This window comes from Heptranchias perlo, chromosome 26 (assembly GCF_035084215.1).
Source record: "Heptranchias perlo isolate sHepPer1 chromosome 26, sHepPer1.hap1, whole genome shotgun sequence".
In the NCBI taxonomy this organism is placed as follows: domain Eukaryota; kingdom Metazoa; phylum Chordata; class Chondrichthyes; order Hexanchiformes; family Hexanchidae; genus Heptranchias; species Heptranchias perlo.
Window position 1 is genome coordinate 10,795,191 of NC_090350.1, and position 19,363 is coordinate 10,814,553.

Here is a 19,363-nt window from a genome sequence, read left to right on the forward strand (position 1 = left end):
TTGTTGTTGTTGTTGTTGTTGCTGACTGCTAACTATTCAACCATGGAGGTCATCACAACTGAGCCCGATCCTGCTCTGGTCGGCTTCACCCAGCAGTGGTCGCTGGATAGTAATTAGGATTGGGAATCTTTGATGAATAACTCAGAACAAACCAGGGATCAAATCAGGGGAGGGTGCTCCTTTGTCTGTATGGCTCGGCCAGTCACTGGTTAAACTTACTCTGCCATTAGGGAACTCACAATATACACAGGACTGTGTTATAAACTGGCCTAATGGCTCAACAGGTTTAGAGTCAGTGTAGCGACACCATACAGACCAAGGGTCGGGTCCTTTATTTGCTGAGATTCACATTATACCCAATACAACCCCCCATAATCTTTCCCCAAGCCTACACCCTTAAATATGGGAGCCAGAGAGTTCCCAATTGCTCATGCACCTGAGTTTAATTATACATCAATTGATGTAATTCATTTATATACAATTAACAGCCAGCATAGCAGTAGGAGCTCTCTGTGAGTACCCTTCATGAAAAGTAATGGTATTTATTATACACTCGAGTGTATTGCTGTAACACCTAATATAATATATGGTTTTATTGGTCTGCAATAGAGAATAGAGAATATAGAATGATAGAATCACAGACTGTTACAGCACAGAAGGAGGCCATTCAGCCCATCGTGCCTGTGCCGGCTCTTTGAAAGAGCTCTCCAATTAGTCCTACTCCCCTGCTCTTTCCCCACAGCCCTGCAAATTTTTCCTTTTCAAATTCCCTTTTGAAAGCCACGATTGAATCTGCTACCACCACCCTTTCAGGCAGTGCATTCCAGGTCATAACAACTCGCTGTATAAAAAGAATTCTCCTAATTTCCCCTCTATTGTATCAAACTGCGACCAGCATTTCAAGAAGGCGGCCCATCATCACCTTTTCAGGGCAACTAGGGATGGGCAATAAATACCGGTCTTGCCAGCAACGCCCACATCCCAAGAATAATTTTTTTTAAAGTACAGCAGGCCATCGGACACTTCCAGCCCTCGGTTGTTTGGGTGCTCGTGTTGTAGGATGCGACCTGCTTGTCAAAACAGACAGTCAGTGCGCCCGAGGGCTGCTCCCAAGAAGGAGGTCAAGAAATCCTTGATTAAAGCGCCAGCAAAGGGTGGCAAGAAGCGGAAAAAGTCGAGGAAGGAGAATTGCTCGATCTACGTCTACAGAGTGAGGAAGCAGGTCCACCCCGACACTGGCACCTCCTCCAAGGCCGTGGGCATCATGAGCTCCATTGGCAACGATATTTTCGAGCGCTTCCCGGGTGAGGTGCCCTCCTGGGTGAGATGCCCAACAAGTGCCACACCATCAGCCCCAGGGAGGTCCAGCCCGTGGGCCTGCTGCTGCCCGGGGAGTTGGCCAAGCACACCGTGTCGGAAGGGACAAAGGCAGTGACCAAGTACACCAGCTCCAAGTAAAACTCCACAATGTACTGTAAACACACACTTGACACTTATCAGTGCCCAGGAAGCTGCTACCTGGGCAACTCAGAGGTGATTTCTCTTCAACACCTCCACTTTTCCGTGCACTGCGAGCTGAGCTACAGAGGACCCGTACCACAGGGAAGACTCATTCTAGAGCTGTGAAGCTGACTACAGCATTAAGCTCTGATGCTTCTCGATCTTCCCAAGCCACCGCAGGAGACATCTGTCAGAACAGCCAGTTGAAGTCACCATGGGCGCTCCTTGGATACTTGTATCCTGATGTTTGGGTGGTTAGATATCCCCCGAACATTAATCAAATCTATTCACTGAAAATTCAGGACTATAGGCAAAGCTCCCTCGACTCTGCGCCAACAATGTGTCTTTCTTTCCCTGCTGAGAATTGGCATACGTCCCACACCACCCTGATGGCCTCTCACTGTGAGAGTGCCCATTTGGTGCCCAAATTGTAGCCAGTTTTTGAGTTATGGTTTCCTGTTCAGCAAGAGTAGTATAGTGGTTATGTTACTGGACTAATAATCTGGAGTCCATGAGTTCAAATCCTGCCACGGCAGCTGGGGAATTTCAATTCAATTAATTAAGTAAAAAAAATCTGGAATTTAAAAAAAACTAGTATCAGTAATAGTGACCATGAAACTACCAGATTGTCGTAAAGACCCATCTGGTTCACTAATGCCCTTCAGGGAAGGAAACCTACCGTCCTTACCCGGTCTGTGGCCGAAATGTGACTCCAGACCCACAGCAATGTGGTTGATTCTTAATGGCCTAGCAAGCCACTCAGTTGTACAATCTCGCTAAAATAAAGGTCATAATAAGAATAAAACCAGACGGAACACGAGGCACCGGACACGACAAAGACAAACCAAGCCCGGTCGACCCTGCAAAGTCCTCCTAACTAACATCTGGGGACTTGTGCCAAAATTGGGAGAGTTGTCCCACAGACTAGTCAAGCAACAGCCTGACATAGCCATACTCACAGAATCATACCTTTCAACCATCGTCCCAAGAGTCCCAGACTCTTCCATCACCAGCCCTGGGTATGTCGTGTCCCACCGACAGGACAGATTACCAGAGGTGGCGGCACCGTGATATACAGTCAGGAGGGAGTGGCCCTGGGAGTCCTCAACATTGACTCCGGACCCCATGAAATCTCATGGCGGCAGGTCAAACATGGGCAAGGTAAACCTCCTGCTAATTACCACCTACCGTCCTCCCTCAGCTGATGAATCAGTCCTCCTCCATGTTGAGCACCACTTGGAGGAAGCACAGAGGGTAGCAAGGGCACAGAATGTACTCTGGGTGGGGGACTTCAATGTCCATCACCAAGAGTGGCTCGGTAGCACCACTACTGACCGAGCTGGCTGAGTCCTGAAGGACATAGCTGCCAGACTGGGCCTGCGGCAGGTGGTGAGCGAACCGACACAAGGGTAAAACCTACTTGACCTCATCCTCACCGATCTACCTGTCGCAGATGCATCTGTCCATGACAGTATTGGTAGGAGTGACCACCGCACAGTCCTCATGGAGACGAAGTCCTGACTTCACACTGAGGACACCATCCAACGTGTTGTGTGGCACTACCACCGTGCTAAATGGGATAGATTCAGAAGAGATCCAGCAGCTCAAAACTGGGCATCCATCTGTGGGCCGCCATCATCAGCAGCAGAATTGTATTCTGGCACAACCTGTAACCCCATGGCCCGGCATATTCCTCACTCTACCATTACCAACAAGCCAGGGGATCAACCCTGGTTCAAAGAGGAGTGTAGAAAAGCATGCCAGGAGCAGCACCAGGTGTACCTCAAAATGACGTGCTAACCTGGTGAAGCTACAACTCAGGACTACATGCATGCTAAACAGTGGAAGCAACATGCTATAGACAGAGCTAAGCGATTCCACAACCAACGGATCAGATCAAAGCTCTGCAGTCCTGCCACATCCAGTCGTGAATGGTGGTGGACAACTAACGGGAGGAGGAGGCTCTGTAAACATCCTCATCCTCAATGATGGCGGAGTCCAGCACGAGTGCAAAAGACAAGGCTGAAGCGTTTGCAACCATCTTCAGCCAGAAGTGCCGAGTGGATGATCCATCTCGGCCTCCTCCCGATATCCCCACCATCACAGAAGCCAGTCTTCAGCCAATTCGATTCACTCCACGTGATATCAAGAAATGGCTGAGTGCACTGGATACAGCAAAGGCAATGGGCCCCGACAACATCCCGGCTCTAGTGCTGAAGACTTGTGCTCCAGAACTAGCCGCGCCTCTAGCCAAACTGTTTCAGTACAGCTACAACACTGGCATCGACCTGGCAATGTGGAAAATTGCCCAGGTCCACAAAAAACAGGACAAATGCAATCTGGCCAATTACCGCCCCATCAATCTACTCTCAATCATCAGCAAAGTGATGGAAGGTGTCATCGACAGCGCTATCACGTGGCACTTACTCACCAATAACCTGCTCACAGATGCTCAGTTTGGGTTCCGCCAGGACCACTCGGCTCCAGACCTCATTACAGCCTTGGTCCAAACATGGACCAAAGAGCTGCATTCCAGAGGTGAGGTGAGAGTGACTGCCCTTGACATCAAGGCAGCATTTGTGTGGCACCAAGGAGCCCTAGTAAAATTGAAGTCAATGGGAATCAGGGGTAAAAGTCTCCAGTGGCTGGAGTCATACCGAGCACAAAGGAAGATGATAGTGGTGTTGGAGGCCAATCATCTCAGCCCCAGGACATTGCTGCAGGAGTTCCTCAGGGCAGTGTCCTAGGCCCAACCATCCTCAGCTGCTTCATCAATGACCTTCCCTCCATCATAAGGTCAGAAATGGGGATGTTCGCTGATGTTTGCACAGTGTTCAGTTCCATTCGCAACCCCTCAGATAATGAAGCAGTCCATGCCCGCATGCAGCAAGACCTGGACAACATCCAGACTTGGGCTCATAAGTGGCAAGTAACATTCGTGCCAGACAAGTGCCAGGCAATGATCATCTCCAACAAGAGAGAGTCTAACCACCTTCCCTTGACATTCAACAGCATTACCATCGCCGAATCCCCCACCATCAACATCCTATGGTTCACCATTGACCAGAAACTTAACTGGACCAGCCATATGAATGCTGTGGCTACAAGAGCAGGTCAGAGGCTGGGTATTCTGCGGCGAGTGACTCACCTCCTGACTCCCCAAAGCCTTTCCACCATCTATAAGGCACAAGTCAGGAGTGTGATGGAATACTCTCCACTTGCCTGGATGAGTGCAGCTCCAACAACACTCAAGAAGCTCAACACCATCCAGGACAAAGCAGCCCGCCTGATTGGCACCCCATCCACCACCCTAAACATTCACTCCCTTCACCACCGGCGCACTGTGGCTGCAGTGTGTACCATCCACAGGATGCACTGCAACAACTCGTCAAGGCTTCTTCGACAGCACCTCCCAAACCCACGACCTCTACCACCTAGAAGGACAAGGGCAGCAGACAAATGGGAACAACACCACCTGCACGTTCCCCTCCAAGTCACACACCATCCCGACTTGGAAATATATCGCCATTCCTTCATCATCGCTGGGTCAAAATCCTGGAACTCCCTTCCTAACAGCACTGTGGGAGAACCTTCACCACACGGACTGCAGCGGTTCAAGGAGGCGGCTCACCACCACCTTCTCAAGGGCAATTAGGGATGGGCAATAAATGCTGGCCTCGCCAGCGACGCCCACATCCCATGAACGAATAAAAAAAAAGAACTGGGACAAAACTGCTCCAAACTCATTTCACTTCAGTACCTTTCAGGGAGGAGCATCGTGAGCTGATCTGAAGCATGGACCAAAGTGACAAAGGACAACATTTCAATCCACGGCTCCACTTGCTCCACCTTCCTCTCCCCTGATTATTGACACATTTCTTTTTACTCTAATTTCCCTGTATCCAGTATTTGCGCTCATCTTCCTCCTCCTCCTGCCCGGTGTATCTTACCTTGACATCAGATATGTCTTCACCTGTTTGCTTTCCCCCCTCCCATTTCCTTAAACTGGCAGCTCGATGGACAGTACATTTTCACAGACGCCTGCAGACCTCTGGTACCTTGCTCAAGTTGCCGTTCTTGGTGTACCAGCCTCGACAGTGAGTGTGAGCGGACTATTTGACTGTGAGGGCGTCACAGCTGAGACCGACACAGCCCTCGTTCACAGTGCCAAGCCAGTTGAAGTTGGCCAACTACATACAGGTGAGGGACCAATTTGGGCCGTTCCTGGTCCGTATGGCTCAGGACCACCCCACGTAGTGCGGTTACCAAATGTCCCATCGGAGGAATAAACTACGGACCCTTTAGCAGATTGTCTCAAGAAGCAGCCCTGAGCTTTGGAAAGATCCCTACCATCATTCTACTTAATTTGCAGATACTTAAATTTGCCATGAATGGTGCCTTCCCTCACCCCGAATAGATTTCGTTCAGTGATGCTCAGTTCCCAATTATTGATATTTATTCCTCTCAGTGTCAAAGCCATTTTCCTCAAGTACACATTCCCCTCCCAACCCTCACATTCCCTCTTCCCTAAGCTTCAATAATCTCTTTTGATTACTGTCAGATCCTCTTATCAGCAATACTACCCTTCCCCCAATCTGTTTTCCTTATCACTTCTAAATATTTTATACCTTCCTGGATATCATGTCTATTCTCAGGCTGCAGGCATGTCTCTTGTTCAGCTGATTTCAGCTTCCTTCCCTTTTCTGTACACAGCATGTCAGCTCCAGTGTCTGGTTTACCTCCCTCCTCCTTGGTGCGGAACAGTTTTCTGAAACATGTTGAGGGAGAGGAGTGTTTACCTGAGAGAGAGGGTCTCGGCCTTGAGTTTGAATCCAACCTGGACTGATGGGATGAAGTCTCCCCCCTTTCTCTCTCGCCTGGTTGTGTGGATCCTGCATTCGGGAAATTTTAATCAAACTCTCAGTGGGCGCGAATTCACACAGAGAGAAAAAGATGTACACCAATTAGCATTACAATTGGCAATCTCTCTCTCTCAGAGGTGATAAGAATGGATTGCACAACTTGGAATTTTTTTAAATTATTCGTTCTTGGGATATTGGCGTCGCTGGCAAGGCTGGCGATAATCACTGATCCCTGGTTGCCCTCAAGAAGGTGGTAGTGAGAGTTTGGGTTTAAGGGAGAGGTAGGGACAGTTTTAACCTGCAACGAGCTGCACTGTCTTCGATTTGGGAATCATACTAACAGCCCACCCCCCTTCACCCGACTGAACCATAAACAATAATCAGCAAAAAGAAAATTCAAAGTAGAATCGCATCACTCTCCTGAGCGAGATTGAAAGCCCCAAATAGAGCGGATCTCTTGCTGTCCGCTCTATTTGGGGCTTTCAAGAGATCCGCTCGGACGTGTTGTTTGTGTCGCTGTTGCCTGGGAAACCTGTGCAGTAATGTTCCTGAGTCTGTGCCTTAAGGTGTAAAGTGCGTTTGCTGCCTGCCTCTGTTTCGAAAGCAGGAAAGACAGAGTTCTCGATCCAGGCTGAAGACATTTCATTTTCAGCTGGGCCCACACAAAGCAGTAGGCTGAATTTTTAAAGAGCAGCAGTGACGTCTCCGCAACACAGAGTCATTGAAAGGGCCCTGCACCGTCTCTCCTGTGCTAGCTGGGGCTGCTATTTATTTATTTCTTTTTGCACTGAATTCTTTCTTTCCCCATTGAATGCTGAGGCAACCTTCACAGGATTAGAACAGATGCTTCTTGACCCATCCTGCTACCCTGCCCCGCTGACATGCAGCATCTCGGAATGGGAGCAGCCAGGCAAGGAAAGAGACTGAAGAGGACGTCCGATAGGCACTGCCTGTCCACACCGAGTCTGCGAGGCCTGTTTACAATCAGCGAGGAGGAAGATCGATGGAGAGATGCAGCACTCAGGAGGCTGAGCGGTGAGTACCGTCCGTCTGTGACAAAAACCCTCTTGTGTTATTGCATTTAATATTCTGCCAGTCAGAGTGTCTCAAGTTAGCAATATCTAATATTTTCATGGCACGAGGCCAGGCTCGTTTACATTCTCATGAGATCTCCCATGAAAGACTGGCTACATTTATCTCGGTTGTGAGAGAACGATGCCAAAAGAACATCTGCCCACAGCTGTCCAGCGGCAGAAGGGGTGCTAAATTTAACTCCAGCGCACTTGGGTTAGAAGTGGCAAAATCTACCAGGATTCCCGACCTCCGGAGGTTATCCACCATCGAAATGTGCACATTGGGCAATGAAAGGTGTAAGGTGTCAGCTGTGGCTCAGTGGGTAACACTCTTGCCTCTGGGTTCAAGTCCCACTCCAGAGACCTGAGCACAAAATCTAGGCTGACACTCCCAGTGCAGTACCGAGGGAGTGCTGCACTGTCAAGTGGTGCTGTCCTTCGGATGAAACATTAAACCGAGGCCCCGTCTGCCCTCATAGGGGGATGTAAAAGATCCCATGGCACTATTTCAAAGAAAGGCAGGGGAGTTCTCCCCAGTGTCCTGGCCAATATTTATCCCTCAACTAACATCACTAAAAACAGATTATCCGGTCATTATCACATTGCTGTTTGTGGGACCTTGCTGTGCCCAAGTTGTCTGCCATGCTTCCAACATTGCAACAGTGACTACACTTCAAAAATACTTCATTGGCTGTAAAGCGCTTTGGGACGTCCTGAGGTTGTGGAAATCCAAGTCTTACTTTCTGAAGGATCTCCCAAACTGTGATGCTCTCCACAATCAAATAGCCTGCCAGCGTGCGCTGTCCAGGATTACACAAAAGGAACTGTCACTCGGGCAAGATACCGCAAGGCTAGTGGTGCCAGAGGAACGGTACCTCAGTAAGAGTCTGTACCTGCAGGGGAGGGGTAGAAAATTAGAAAAAAAATAACTCTCTGTTACACCCCACCCTCAGTATAAGGTTCTCAGTTATAACACGCTCTCTGGTACATCCGATGATGGGTGTGCTAGGTGAGATGGTGGGTATGTTGGGCGATTAATGGGCAGACAGTGGTATGCTGGGTGTGCTGGGTGGGATGGTGGGTGGGATGGTGGGTGTGCTGGGTGGGGTGGTGGGTGTGCTGGGTGGGATGGTGGGTGTGCTGGGTGGGATGGTGGGTGGGATGGTGGGTGTGCTGGGTGGGATGGTGGGTGTGCTGGGGGGATGGTGGGTGGGATGGTGGGTGTGCTGGGTGGGATGGTGGGTGTGCTGGGTGGGATGGTGGGTGTGCTGGGGGGATGGTGGGTGGGATGGTGGGTGGGTGTGCTGGGTGGGATGGTGGGTGGGTGTGCTGGGTGGGATGGTGGGTGGGATGGTGGGTGTGCCGGGTGGGATGGTGGGTGTGCTGGGTGGGATGGTGGGTGGGATGGTGGGTGTGCCGGGTGGGATGGTGGGTGGGATGGTGGGTGTGCCGGGTGGGATGGTGGGTGTGCTGGGTGGGATGGTGGGTGTGCTGGGGGGATGGTGGGTGTGCCGGGTGGGATGGTGGGTGTGCTGGGGGGATGGTGGGTGTGCTGGGTGGGGTGGTGGGTGGGATGGTGGGTGTGCCGGGTGGGATGGTGGGTGTGCTGGGTGGGATGGTGGGTGTGCTGGGGGGATGGTGGGTGTGCTGGGGGGATGGTGGGTGTGCTGGGTGGGGTGGTGGGTGGGATGGTGGGTGTGCCGGGTGGGATGGTGGGTGTGCTGGGTGGGATGGTGGGTGTGCTGGGGGGATGGTGGGTGTGCCGGGTGGGATGGTGGGTGTGCTGGGGGGATGGTGGGTGTGCTGGGTGGGGTGGTGGGTGTGCTGGGTGGGATGGTGGGTGTGCTGGGTGGGATGGTGGGTGGGATGGTGGGTGTGCTGGGTGGGATGGTGGGTGTGCTGGGGGGATGGTGGGTGGGATGGTGGGTGTGCTGGGTGGGATGGTGGGTGTGCTGGGTGGGATGGTGGGTGTGCTGGGGGGATGGTGGGTGGGATGGTGGGTGGGTGTGCTGGGTGGGATGGTGGGTGGGTGTGCTGGGTGGGATGGTGGGTGGGATGGTGGGTGTGCCGGGTGGGATGGTGGGTGTGCTGGGTGGGATGGTGGGTGGGATGGTGGGTGTGCCGGGTGGGATGGTGGGTGGGATGGTGGGTGTGCCGGGTGGGATGGTGGGTGTGCTGGGTGGGATGGTGGGTGTGCTGGGGGGATGGTGGGTGTGCCGGGTGGGATGGTGGGTGTGCTGGGGGGATGGTGGGTGTGCTGGGTGGGGTGGTGGGTGGGATGGTGGGTGTGCCGGGTGGGATGGTGGGTGTGCTGGGTGGGATGGTGGGTGTGCTGGGGGGATGGTGGGTGTGCTGGGGGGATGGTGGGTGTGCTGGGTGGGGTGGTGGGTGGGATGGTGGGTGTGCCGGGTGGGATGGTGGGTGTGCTGGGTGGGATGGTGGGTGTGCTGGGGGGATGGTGGGTGTGCCGGGTGGGATGGTGGGTGTGCTGGGGGGATGGTGGGTGTGCTGGGTGGGGTGGTGGGTGGGATGGTGGGTGTGCCGGGTGGGATGGTCGGTGTGCTGGATGGGATGGTGGGTGTGCTGGGGGATGGTGGGTGTGCTGGGTGGGGTGGTGGTGGGATGGAGGGTGTGCTGGGTGGGATGATGGGTGTGCTGGGGGGATGGTGGGTGGGATGGTGGGTGTGTGTTGGGTGGGTGTGCTGGGTGGGATGGTGGGTGTGCTGGATGGGATGGTGGGTGTGCTGGGTGGGATGGTGGGTGTGCTGGATGGGATGGTGGGTGTGCTGGGTGGGATGGTGGGTGTGCTGGATGGGATGGTGGGTGTGCTGGGTGGGATGATGGGTGTGCTGTGGGGATGGTGGGTGGGATGGTGGGTGTGCTGGGTGGGATGGTGGGTGTGCTGGGTGGGATGGTGGGTGTGCTGGGTGGGATGGTGGGTGTGCTGGGTGGGCGGTAGGTAGTTACAAGATCGATAAACGCGAAGCAAAAATTCACCAAAAGATACTTTACAAAGAGACATAAGATAAATATTCTGGAATCGGTCCCAAAAAATCATTCCCCATTGCAGCAGATTGCAATATAAACAATCCAACTGGTAAGCACGATGCCATCCCTTGAATGCAGCTTGTGCACAGTGTGAGTGGGAGGTGTAATTGGTCTTTCATGGCACATAAACTGACAGGTCTTCCAAACAAGCACCGTAATTATGGAACGGGCTTTATACATGCCAGGTCGCCCAGCTAGTGTTCTCAGTTTCTAATAATCATTGTAAGTGACTTTCTAAGAAATTAAAAGTAATTTCTGGATACAGTTTTTGTAGGGAATGCTGACTTTTGTTGGGATACAGCTCCACCAAGGCTCCTGACCATTCCACAACTCACCAAAGTCGGCCTAGCAAAGAGTCCATCTTTCCGTTGTGTTCTGCTCCCAGGGCAGGTCTTAACTCAAGTCTGACACGCATGAGATTCTTGAGCAACTTACTAGGGAAGAGTAGCTGAGGTGGTTTCCAGTTGCCTTACTCATGGTCTCTATCTTCGGAGTATCTCCTCCTAGGTGGGCTGCAACCAAGGCTAAAGAGGTCCATCTACCCTTTACAATTGGGGGAGCGGGAGGTCGTATCTGCACTCACTGGGCACAAGTACCCCCGCTGGACATCAACCCAGTATTTATGGACCATATTCTAGTCTCCACTGGCCGCTGCTACCTGTAGTGGGGCTCGAACCCTTCGCCTTCTGACTCAGATGCGGGAACGCTACCACCGAACCAAAGGTTCTCTCCTCTAGAAATGAGTGCCATCAGGCTATTCAACCATGGAGAATACCACAGCCGAGCCCAATGCCGTTCTCACCCGATAGGCACACACCTGCATGTTTCAGCAGGAGTCAGGGATAGCATTCGGGGGCAGGACTCTGCTTGATTTTATCCCCCCCCCCTCCTAGCTCAGTGACACTAAGGCTCTTTGTGGCATCGCAATGACTGAGATCAGCTGACTCAGCACAGATCTTCCGAGGGCCGAGTGGCTCAGTTCCTCACTGGATGATGCTTTAGCTTCTGAGGCACTGGGGGGGGCCTTTCTTCATCATCAGTTTGACCACTGAACCTACTGTATTATTGGGACAGATTACCAGGTAATCTTTTAGCACAGCCAACAATTAAACTGGTAACCAGAGGTGCAATCTGCATTAACAAGTAACGAAAGATTGAACAGGTTGGGGCTCTTTTCTTTGGAGATCTTTAAGATTATGATACGGTTTGGTAAGGTAGACGTAGAGAAGATGTTTTCACTTGTGGGGGAGACCAAAACTAGGGGCCATATGGTAAGATAGTCACTAATAAATCCAATAGGGAATTCAGGAGAAACTTCTTTACCCAAAGAGTGGTTAAAATGTGGAACTCGCTATTACATGGAGTAATTGAGGCAAATCGCATTGAAGCATTTAAGGGGAAGCTAGATAAACACATGAAGGAGAAAGGAATAGAAGGTTATGTGGTTGGGTTAGATGAAGAGGGGTGGGGGGAGGCTCGTGTGGAGCATAAACACCGCACGGAGCGGTTGGGCCGAATGGCCTGTTTCTGTGCTGTATATTCCATGTAATTCTATGTAATAATTACTGTAGCAAAATAAACAGGGAAAGGAAGTCTGAATCAACACACTTTGTACTTTGGTCAGACACAGCAACATATGACATGCTGTCCATTTACTTTATTGTAAACAATTTTACAACACCAAGTTATAGTCCAGCAATTTTATTTTAAATTCACAAGCTTTCGGAGATTTTCTCCTTCCTCAGGTAAATGTTTCAAGATCTCCTTGAAGCCTACGCATTTATACATATTGAATAATACATGGTGTTTACAGACTGCCCCTGCAACTGCCCGTTGCCAAGGCAATCACCGTGTTCAGACAGAGAGGTGTCATCTGCAGAACCCCCGAATACACATTCAACAAAAAAACAAACAGGGAAAAAAAACAGAGAAAAAAAAAACACAGAGAGAGGCAGAAACATCCGGAAGGCAGAGAGAGCCAGCAAATGACCCATTATATTAAAAACAGATAACATTTGTTCGCTGGTGGGGTAACGTGTAGCGTGACATGAACCCAAGATCATGTAGGGTTCATGTCACGCTACACGTTACCCCACCAGCGAACAAATGTTATCTGTTTTTAATATAATGGGTCATTTGCTGGCTCTCTCTGCCTTCCGGATGTTTCTGCCTCTCTCTGTGTTTTTTTTTCTCTGTTTTTTTTCCCTGTTTGTTTTTTTGTTGAATGTGTATTCGGGGGTTCTGCAGATGACACCTCTCTGTCTGAACACGGTGATTGCCTTGGCAACGGGCAGTTGCAGGGGCAGTCTGTAAACACCATGTATTATTCAATATGTATAAATGCGTAGGCTTCAAGGAGATCTTGAAACATTTACCTGAGGAAGGAGAAAATCTCCGAAAGCTTGTGAATTTAAAATAAAATTGCTGGACTATAACTTGGTGTTGTAAAATTGTTTACAATTGTCAACCCCAGTCCATCACCGGCATCTCCACATCATTTACTTTATGAGTAATGTGACTGATGTTGATGTTCACGTGCTGACAGATACTCAGCATACAATACATAGCAGCATTACATCAACAAGCCTGATTACATCCTGCATTGAGGGTGAAGGAGCAGATTTCTTATATTGCAGTTTGTACTGTGAAACTTAACCCAACGGAACCAAATACAGTGTCGTGATTTGGCTATCACTCTATTATCATCTCTCCAGAGTGTCACACCTAGGTGTTACTTTTAACACTACACTTTCCTTTCAGTCCATCACGTGTTTTACTGGGTCTTTACTGTACTTCTGAAATTCTGGCTTGTAGAAGGGTTTCGATAGAGTAAATAAGGAGAAATTGTTTCCAGTGGCAGAAGGGTCAGTAACCAGAGGACACAAATTTAAGGTGATTGACGAAAGAGCCAGAGGCGTCATGAGGAAACATTTTTTTACACAGCGAGTTGTTATGACCCGGAATGCTCTGCCTGAAAGGGTGGACAATTGTAAACAATTTTACAACACCAAGTTATAGTCCAACAATCCCGGCTTCTGGCACTTGCCAGATGCTTCCCCACTTCCACGACCTGCAAACCAACTGCGACACTGGCCAGATTCCTCCCCGTACCAGTGACCTGCGACCTGCCACCTGCCACTGGCTTGAGGTCCTGGCCGGATTCCTCCCCGTACCAGCGACCTGCCACCTGCCACCTGCCACTGGCTTGAGGTCCTGGCCGGATTCCTCCCCGTAACCAGCGACCTGCCACCTGCCACCTGCCACTGGCTTGAGGTCCTGGCCGGGTAACTCCCCGTACCAGCGACCTGCCACATCCTGTGGCCTTGGCTCGATCCTTCCCTCCCCTCCATGGGCAACCTGGCACCAACCATGTCCTGCTGGTCTGTGGCTTTGGTTGGATTGCTCCACCCAACCAACAATCTGCTGCCCGCCCTGTCCCAGCCAAAAATAAAAGGAGAAAAAAAAAGCAAGGAGAAGAAAGACTTGCATTTATACAGCGACCTCAGGATGTCCCAAATCACTTTACAGCCAATGAAGGATTTTTGAAGTGCAGTCAGTGTTGTAATGTAGGAAACGCGGCAGCCAATTTGCGCACAGCAAGATCCCACAAACAACAATGAGGTAATGACCAGATAATCTGTTTTGGTGATGTTGGTTGAGGGATGAACATTCGCCAGGACACCAGGGAGAACTCCCTTGCCTTTCTTTGAGATAGTGCCATGGGATCTTTTACGTCCATCTAAGAGGGCAGATGGGGCCTCGGTTTAACCTCTCATCCAAAAGACGGCACCTTCGACAGTGCAGCACTCCCTCAGCACTGCACTGAAGTAGTAAAAAGGTTTTTCCATCCTCTGAATAATGTTTCATTGAAGTTTCAAGAGTTTGCATGTGTACGTTTTGATGGCACCGTGTCTGTAGGGAGAGCACACTGCTGTATTTAGGTTTCTTGGTAAGGTTGACTATTCCAATGATCTCCTGGTCAGCTTTCCATAAACTTGAGCTCATCCAAAACTTGGCTGCCCGTATCCTAACTCGCACCAAGTCCCGTTCACCTGTGCTTGCTGACCTACATTGGCTCCTGATCTGTCATCGCCTTGATTTTAAAATTCTCATCCTTGCTTTCAAATCCCTCCATGGCCTCACCCCTCCCTATCTCTGTAACCTCCTCCAGTCCAACAACCCTCCGAGATTTCTGCACTCCTCCAATTCTGACCTCTTGCGCATCCCCGATTTCCATTGCCCCACCATTGGCGGCCGTGCCTTCAGCTGTCTAGGCCCTGAGTTCTGGAATTCCCTCCCTAAACCTCTCCACCTCTCTAACTCTCTCTCCTCCTTTAAGATGCTCCTTAAAAACCAGCTTTTTGACCAAGCATTTGGTCACCTGTCCTAATATCTCCTATGTGGCTCGGTGTCAAATTTTGTTTGATGACACTCATGTGAAGCGCCTTGGGACATTTTGACTATGTTAAAGGCGCTATAAAAATGCAAGTTGTTAGGAATATATAGGCCATTCAGCCCCTCGAGCCTGTTCCGCCCATTCAGTTAGATCATGACTGATCTGTAATTTTAACTCCAGCCACATGCCTTGGTTCCATAACCCTTAATACCCTTGCCTAACAAAAATCTATCAATCTCAGTTTTGAAATTTTCAATTGACCCCCAGCCTCAACAGCTTTTTGGGGAGAGAGTTCCAGATTTCCACTACCCTTTGTGTAAAGTGCTTCCTGACATCACCCCTGAATGGCCTAGCTCTAATTTTAAGGTTATGCTCCCTTGTTCTGGACTCCCCCATCAGAGGAAATAGTTTCTCTCTATCTACACTATCAAATCCTTTAATCATCTTAAACACCTCAATTAGATCACCCCTTAATCTTCTATACTCAAGGGAATACAAGCCGAGTCTATGCAACCTGTCCTCATAATTTAACCCTTTTAGCTCTGGTATCATTCTGGTGAATCTGCATTGCACCCACTTCAAGGCCGATATATCTTTCCTAAGGTGCAGTGCCCAGAACTGAATGCAGTATCTCCAGAAGGGGTCTAACCAGAGTTCTGTACAGCTTTAACATAACTTCCACCCATTTGTATTCCAGCCCTCTTGAGATAAAGGCCAACATTCCAAGACCCCTAAATCTCTCTGCTCATCCACAGTTCCTGGCTTCTCGCCATTTAGAAAATACTCTTATCTATCTTTCTTCGGTCTAAAGTGGATGACCTCACACTTCCCCACATTAAACTCTATCTGCCACAGTTTTGCCCACTCACTTAATCGATCAATGTCCCTTTGCAACTTTCTGCTCCCATCTGCACTATTTACTGTGCCACTTAACTTAGTGCTGCCAGCAAACTTAGACATTCAGCTCTCTATTCCTTCATCCAAGTCATTTATAAATATAGTGAAAAGCTGTGGCCCCAGTACAGATCCCTGGAGGACACCACTAGTCACATTCTGCCAATTTGAGTACATACCCATTATCCCTACTCTCTGTCTCCTACCTCCTAACCAATTCCCTGTCCATGCAAATAGGTTGCCTCCAATTCCATGTATTCTCATTGTTGCTATTGTATATTTTATGCATCCAGTGTACATTTTGATGGCACCGTGACTGTGGGGAGAGCACATTGCTGCATTAAGGTTTTTTCATATGGTTGTTCCTGTGCTGGAGCAATGTGACTTTAAAGAGTTGAAACATTTGGTCTGTTCATCCCTCCAAACTGAACTGTAGCAACTTCAGCCAGAAGGGCTGCCTCATTTTTGTTGGGAATTATTCATTGGTGTAACAGGCTCGAAGGGCTGAATGGCCTACTCCTGCTCCTATGTTTCTATTAGATTCTTCATTGCTGGTCACAATGAACACATAGGGTTAAGAACAGCTGTTTGTGGAAGTTGTATTCACATCACAGTCTGGTGAATTTTCACAATTCAGGACAATCCTGTACAGTTCAGGAAGTCCATGGTATGCCTGGTTTGATTACTCACCGTATACTTGGATGGGGATCCATCTAGCAGGCCAATCAAAGCATCTGGCATGGACCAATGAATGAAGCCATCCAAACATCCCAGGTGATTGAGATCCTGGGAGCAGTGGTTTTGGTTGACAGCTGTATCTGGGTTGAAGGTATGGTTTGAGCCAGTGAGAGGGGCAGAGCCAATGATTCTTTGATGGACAACTGTGTGGCCAGAAGTGTCCAATTGTGGGTTTATATTTAGCTGCCTGGGTCTAACTCAGAGTCAGTCTGAAGCCAGTGGACACTGAGCTAAATGAGTGGCTCCGTTTGCCAAGTAAGAAGTGAGCAATCATGTTTCAAGCATCAATTTTATGTTGAGAGGTAGCACATGGAAGCAAATTATTGTTTTGGCCCTTTGAAGAGACTAGTAAAGGTTGCAACTGCTGTAACTATCCTATTTGTACTGAATACTGTTTGATATCAAATAAATTCAACCATTGGTTTCTAGTCTGAGCCTGGCTCTGATAGACTGTGGGCAGTCACTTTTACCTAACCCCACCCGGCAGGAAACTGATGGGAGTGAATCAGCCGCCCTTCAGTGGCTTCAATGGATTGTAGAATCGGGCAGGGCATAAAACCGATTCCCACTGGGCAGGTTAGGTTAAAATTGCCCCTTGAAGGCAAGAAAGTCACATGATATATTCCAGTAAGTGCAGTGACAAGGGCTCTCTGTTCAAGACTCAGGTCTCACTACGTTTACCTGGATACTGGGCTGACAAAAATGCACACCTGTGCGTAAGGGATGTGAGGCCCACTTATGGAAGTCGCATTGACGTTCAAACTGTTGTATATCTGTTGTAAAAACACCAAAACGTATCACCTTCCTGCACATATTCTGCTTTGGCCCCATATTCATCCAGTCCGGAAGGCAGTTCAGGAGGTCATAAGGACCATGAGAGGTCTTTCAATCCCAGAGGACCCAGCCCAGTGCCTGCTGGTCTACTTGCTGGAGTGAGGGGGCCTCTGGAACACGGGGGCTACTCTTGCAAGAAGATGCATCCTCTTCCCCCTGCGTCCCCCCTGCCCCCGCCGTGCCAGACTGCAGCCCGCCCCACCACAAATATATGGCTGAAGCACCCGTGGGACTTATCCCAGTCGGAGCAAGTGACTTATCCCAGTCTGAATGAGTGACTTATCCCAGTCGGGGTGAGTGACTTATCCCAGTCGGAGCGAGTGACTTATCCCAGTCGGGGTGAGTGACTTATCCCAGTCGGAGCGAGTGACTTATCCCAGTCGGAGCGAGTGATTTTATGCCAGTCTGAACGAGTGATGTTCGGTTGGAACTGGAGAAATGCCAAAGAGACTGGGGCCTGGTTTTGGTGACTTACCCAGTACATCCCCTCCCCCAAACAACCAGCCCACCTCCCGGGAGGAGAATGAAGGAAACAGTGGCCCACCCATTAGCAGAAAAGGCCAACAACTCCGATCAACGTAACGATTAGCAGGAATGGTTTCCCACTGCCTGACTCAACTGTAGAACACAAGTAAGAAAGACTCATTTCAGTGCTACTTTCTCTTACGAGCTATTGTCTACATAGTGTAATACTGGTTTAGATTTTTTTCCAACTTTGTAATACTTTAATTAGGTATAACTGTTATTAAATTGTGTTATAACAAGTTAGTTAAAATAATGATCCATGTAAGTAGTTCAATAAATAGGTCAAAGGTTAATCTTGGACCACACAAACAAGATGATGTCATTGCTATCTCGCCCTATTAGCCTGTTGTGTGGAGCAAGTGAGCCGCGAGATTCTGTGTGAGTAGAGGGAGGGAGTCTCTCCCTGTAAAACTGGCATCTTTGTGTTTCTCTATCAAAGCTTTACATTTGATTACTGTAAGGAACTGACAGGGTTCTCCCAGACAGAAGGCCAGAGATATTGTTTTACAGCTACCAAGATCAGGCCTTGCCAACAAGTAGACTTTGTGAGAATGTAAACTGGGCACACTCAGAGAGTGAGCCATGTGTGTGTTTGTGCATTTGTGTGTGTGACTTTGTCTGTCTTTCCACTTATCAATGTGTGGAGATTATACATTCTCCTCTCTCTCTCTCTCTCTTAGTCCGCATGTTCTCTCTCTGTTAGTCCATTTGTTCCTTTTTCTGTTAGTCTGCATGTCATGTTCTCTCTCTCTCTGCTAGTATGTGTTCCTTTCTCTGTTAATCTGCAGTTCTCTGCTAGTCTGTCTGCTCCTTTCTCTGTTAGTCAGTGTTTTCTCCCTCTGTAGTCTGTGTGTTCTCTCTCCGTTAGTCAGTATGTTCTCTCTCCATTATGTGGAGATGCCGGTGATGGACTGGGGTTGACAATTGTAAACAACTTTACAACACCAAGTTATAGTCCAGCAATTTTATTTTAAATTCACAAGCTTTCGGAGGCTTCCTCCTTCCTCAGGTGAACGTTGTTGGAAATTTCCAACATCGTTCACCTGAGGAAGGAGGAAGCCTCCGAAAGCTTGTGAATTTAAAATAAAATTGCTGGACTATAACTTGGTGTTGTAAAGTTGTTTACAACTCTCTCCATTAGTCAGCGTTTTTTCTCTCTCTGTTAGTCAGCGTATTCTCTCTCTGTACTCTGTGTGTTCGCTCTCTGTAGTCAGTGTGTTCTCTCTCTGTTAGTCAGTGTGTTCTCTCTCTGTAGTCTGTGTGCTCTCTCTTTGTTAGTCAGTGTGTTCTCTCCTCATTAGTCAGTGTGTTCTCTCCTCATTAGTCAGCGTGTTCTCTCTCTGTTAGTCAGTGTGTTCTCTCTCCAATAGTCAGTGTGTTCTCTCTCCGTTAGTCAGTGTGTTCTCTCTCTGTAGTCTGTGTGTTCTCTCTCCATTAGTCAGTGTGTTCTCTCTCCGTTAGTCAGTGTGTTCTCTCTCCGTTAGTCAGTGAGT

General features: G+C 49.2%; 2 protein-coding genes across 3 annotated transcripts in view; both read left to right on the forward strand.

Annotated features, from left to right (window-relative positions):
• The window catches only part of si:ch211-1i11.3 (mitogen-activated protein kinase kinase kinase 5), a 185,793-nt gene extending 178,535 nt beyond the window's left edge, over positions 1–7,258 (forward strand). Inside the window, exon 29 of the mRNA XM_068006407.1 lies at positions 7,182–7,258. Within this exon, the coding sequence (XP_067862508.1) occupies positions 7,182–7,200 (19 nt within the window). The 3' untranslated portion in view covers positions 7,201–7,258. The remainder of the gene's footprint in view (positions 1–7,181) is intronic.
• The window catches only part of map7d1a (MAP7 domain containing 1a), a 157,389-nt gene continuing 145,269 nt past the window's right edge, over positions 7,244–19,363 (forward strand). For both annotated transcript variants that reach the window (XM_068006408.1, XM_068006409.1), the window contains exon 1: positions 7,244–7,397. In XM_068006408.1, the coding sequence (XP_067862509.1) occupies positions 7,244–7,397 (154 nt within the window). The remainder of the gene's footprint in view (positions 7,398–19,363) is intronic.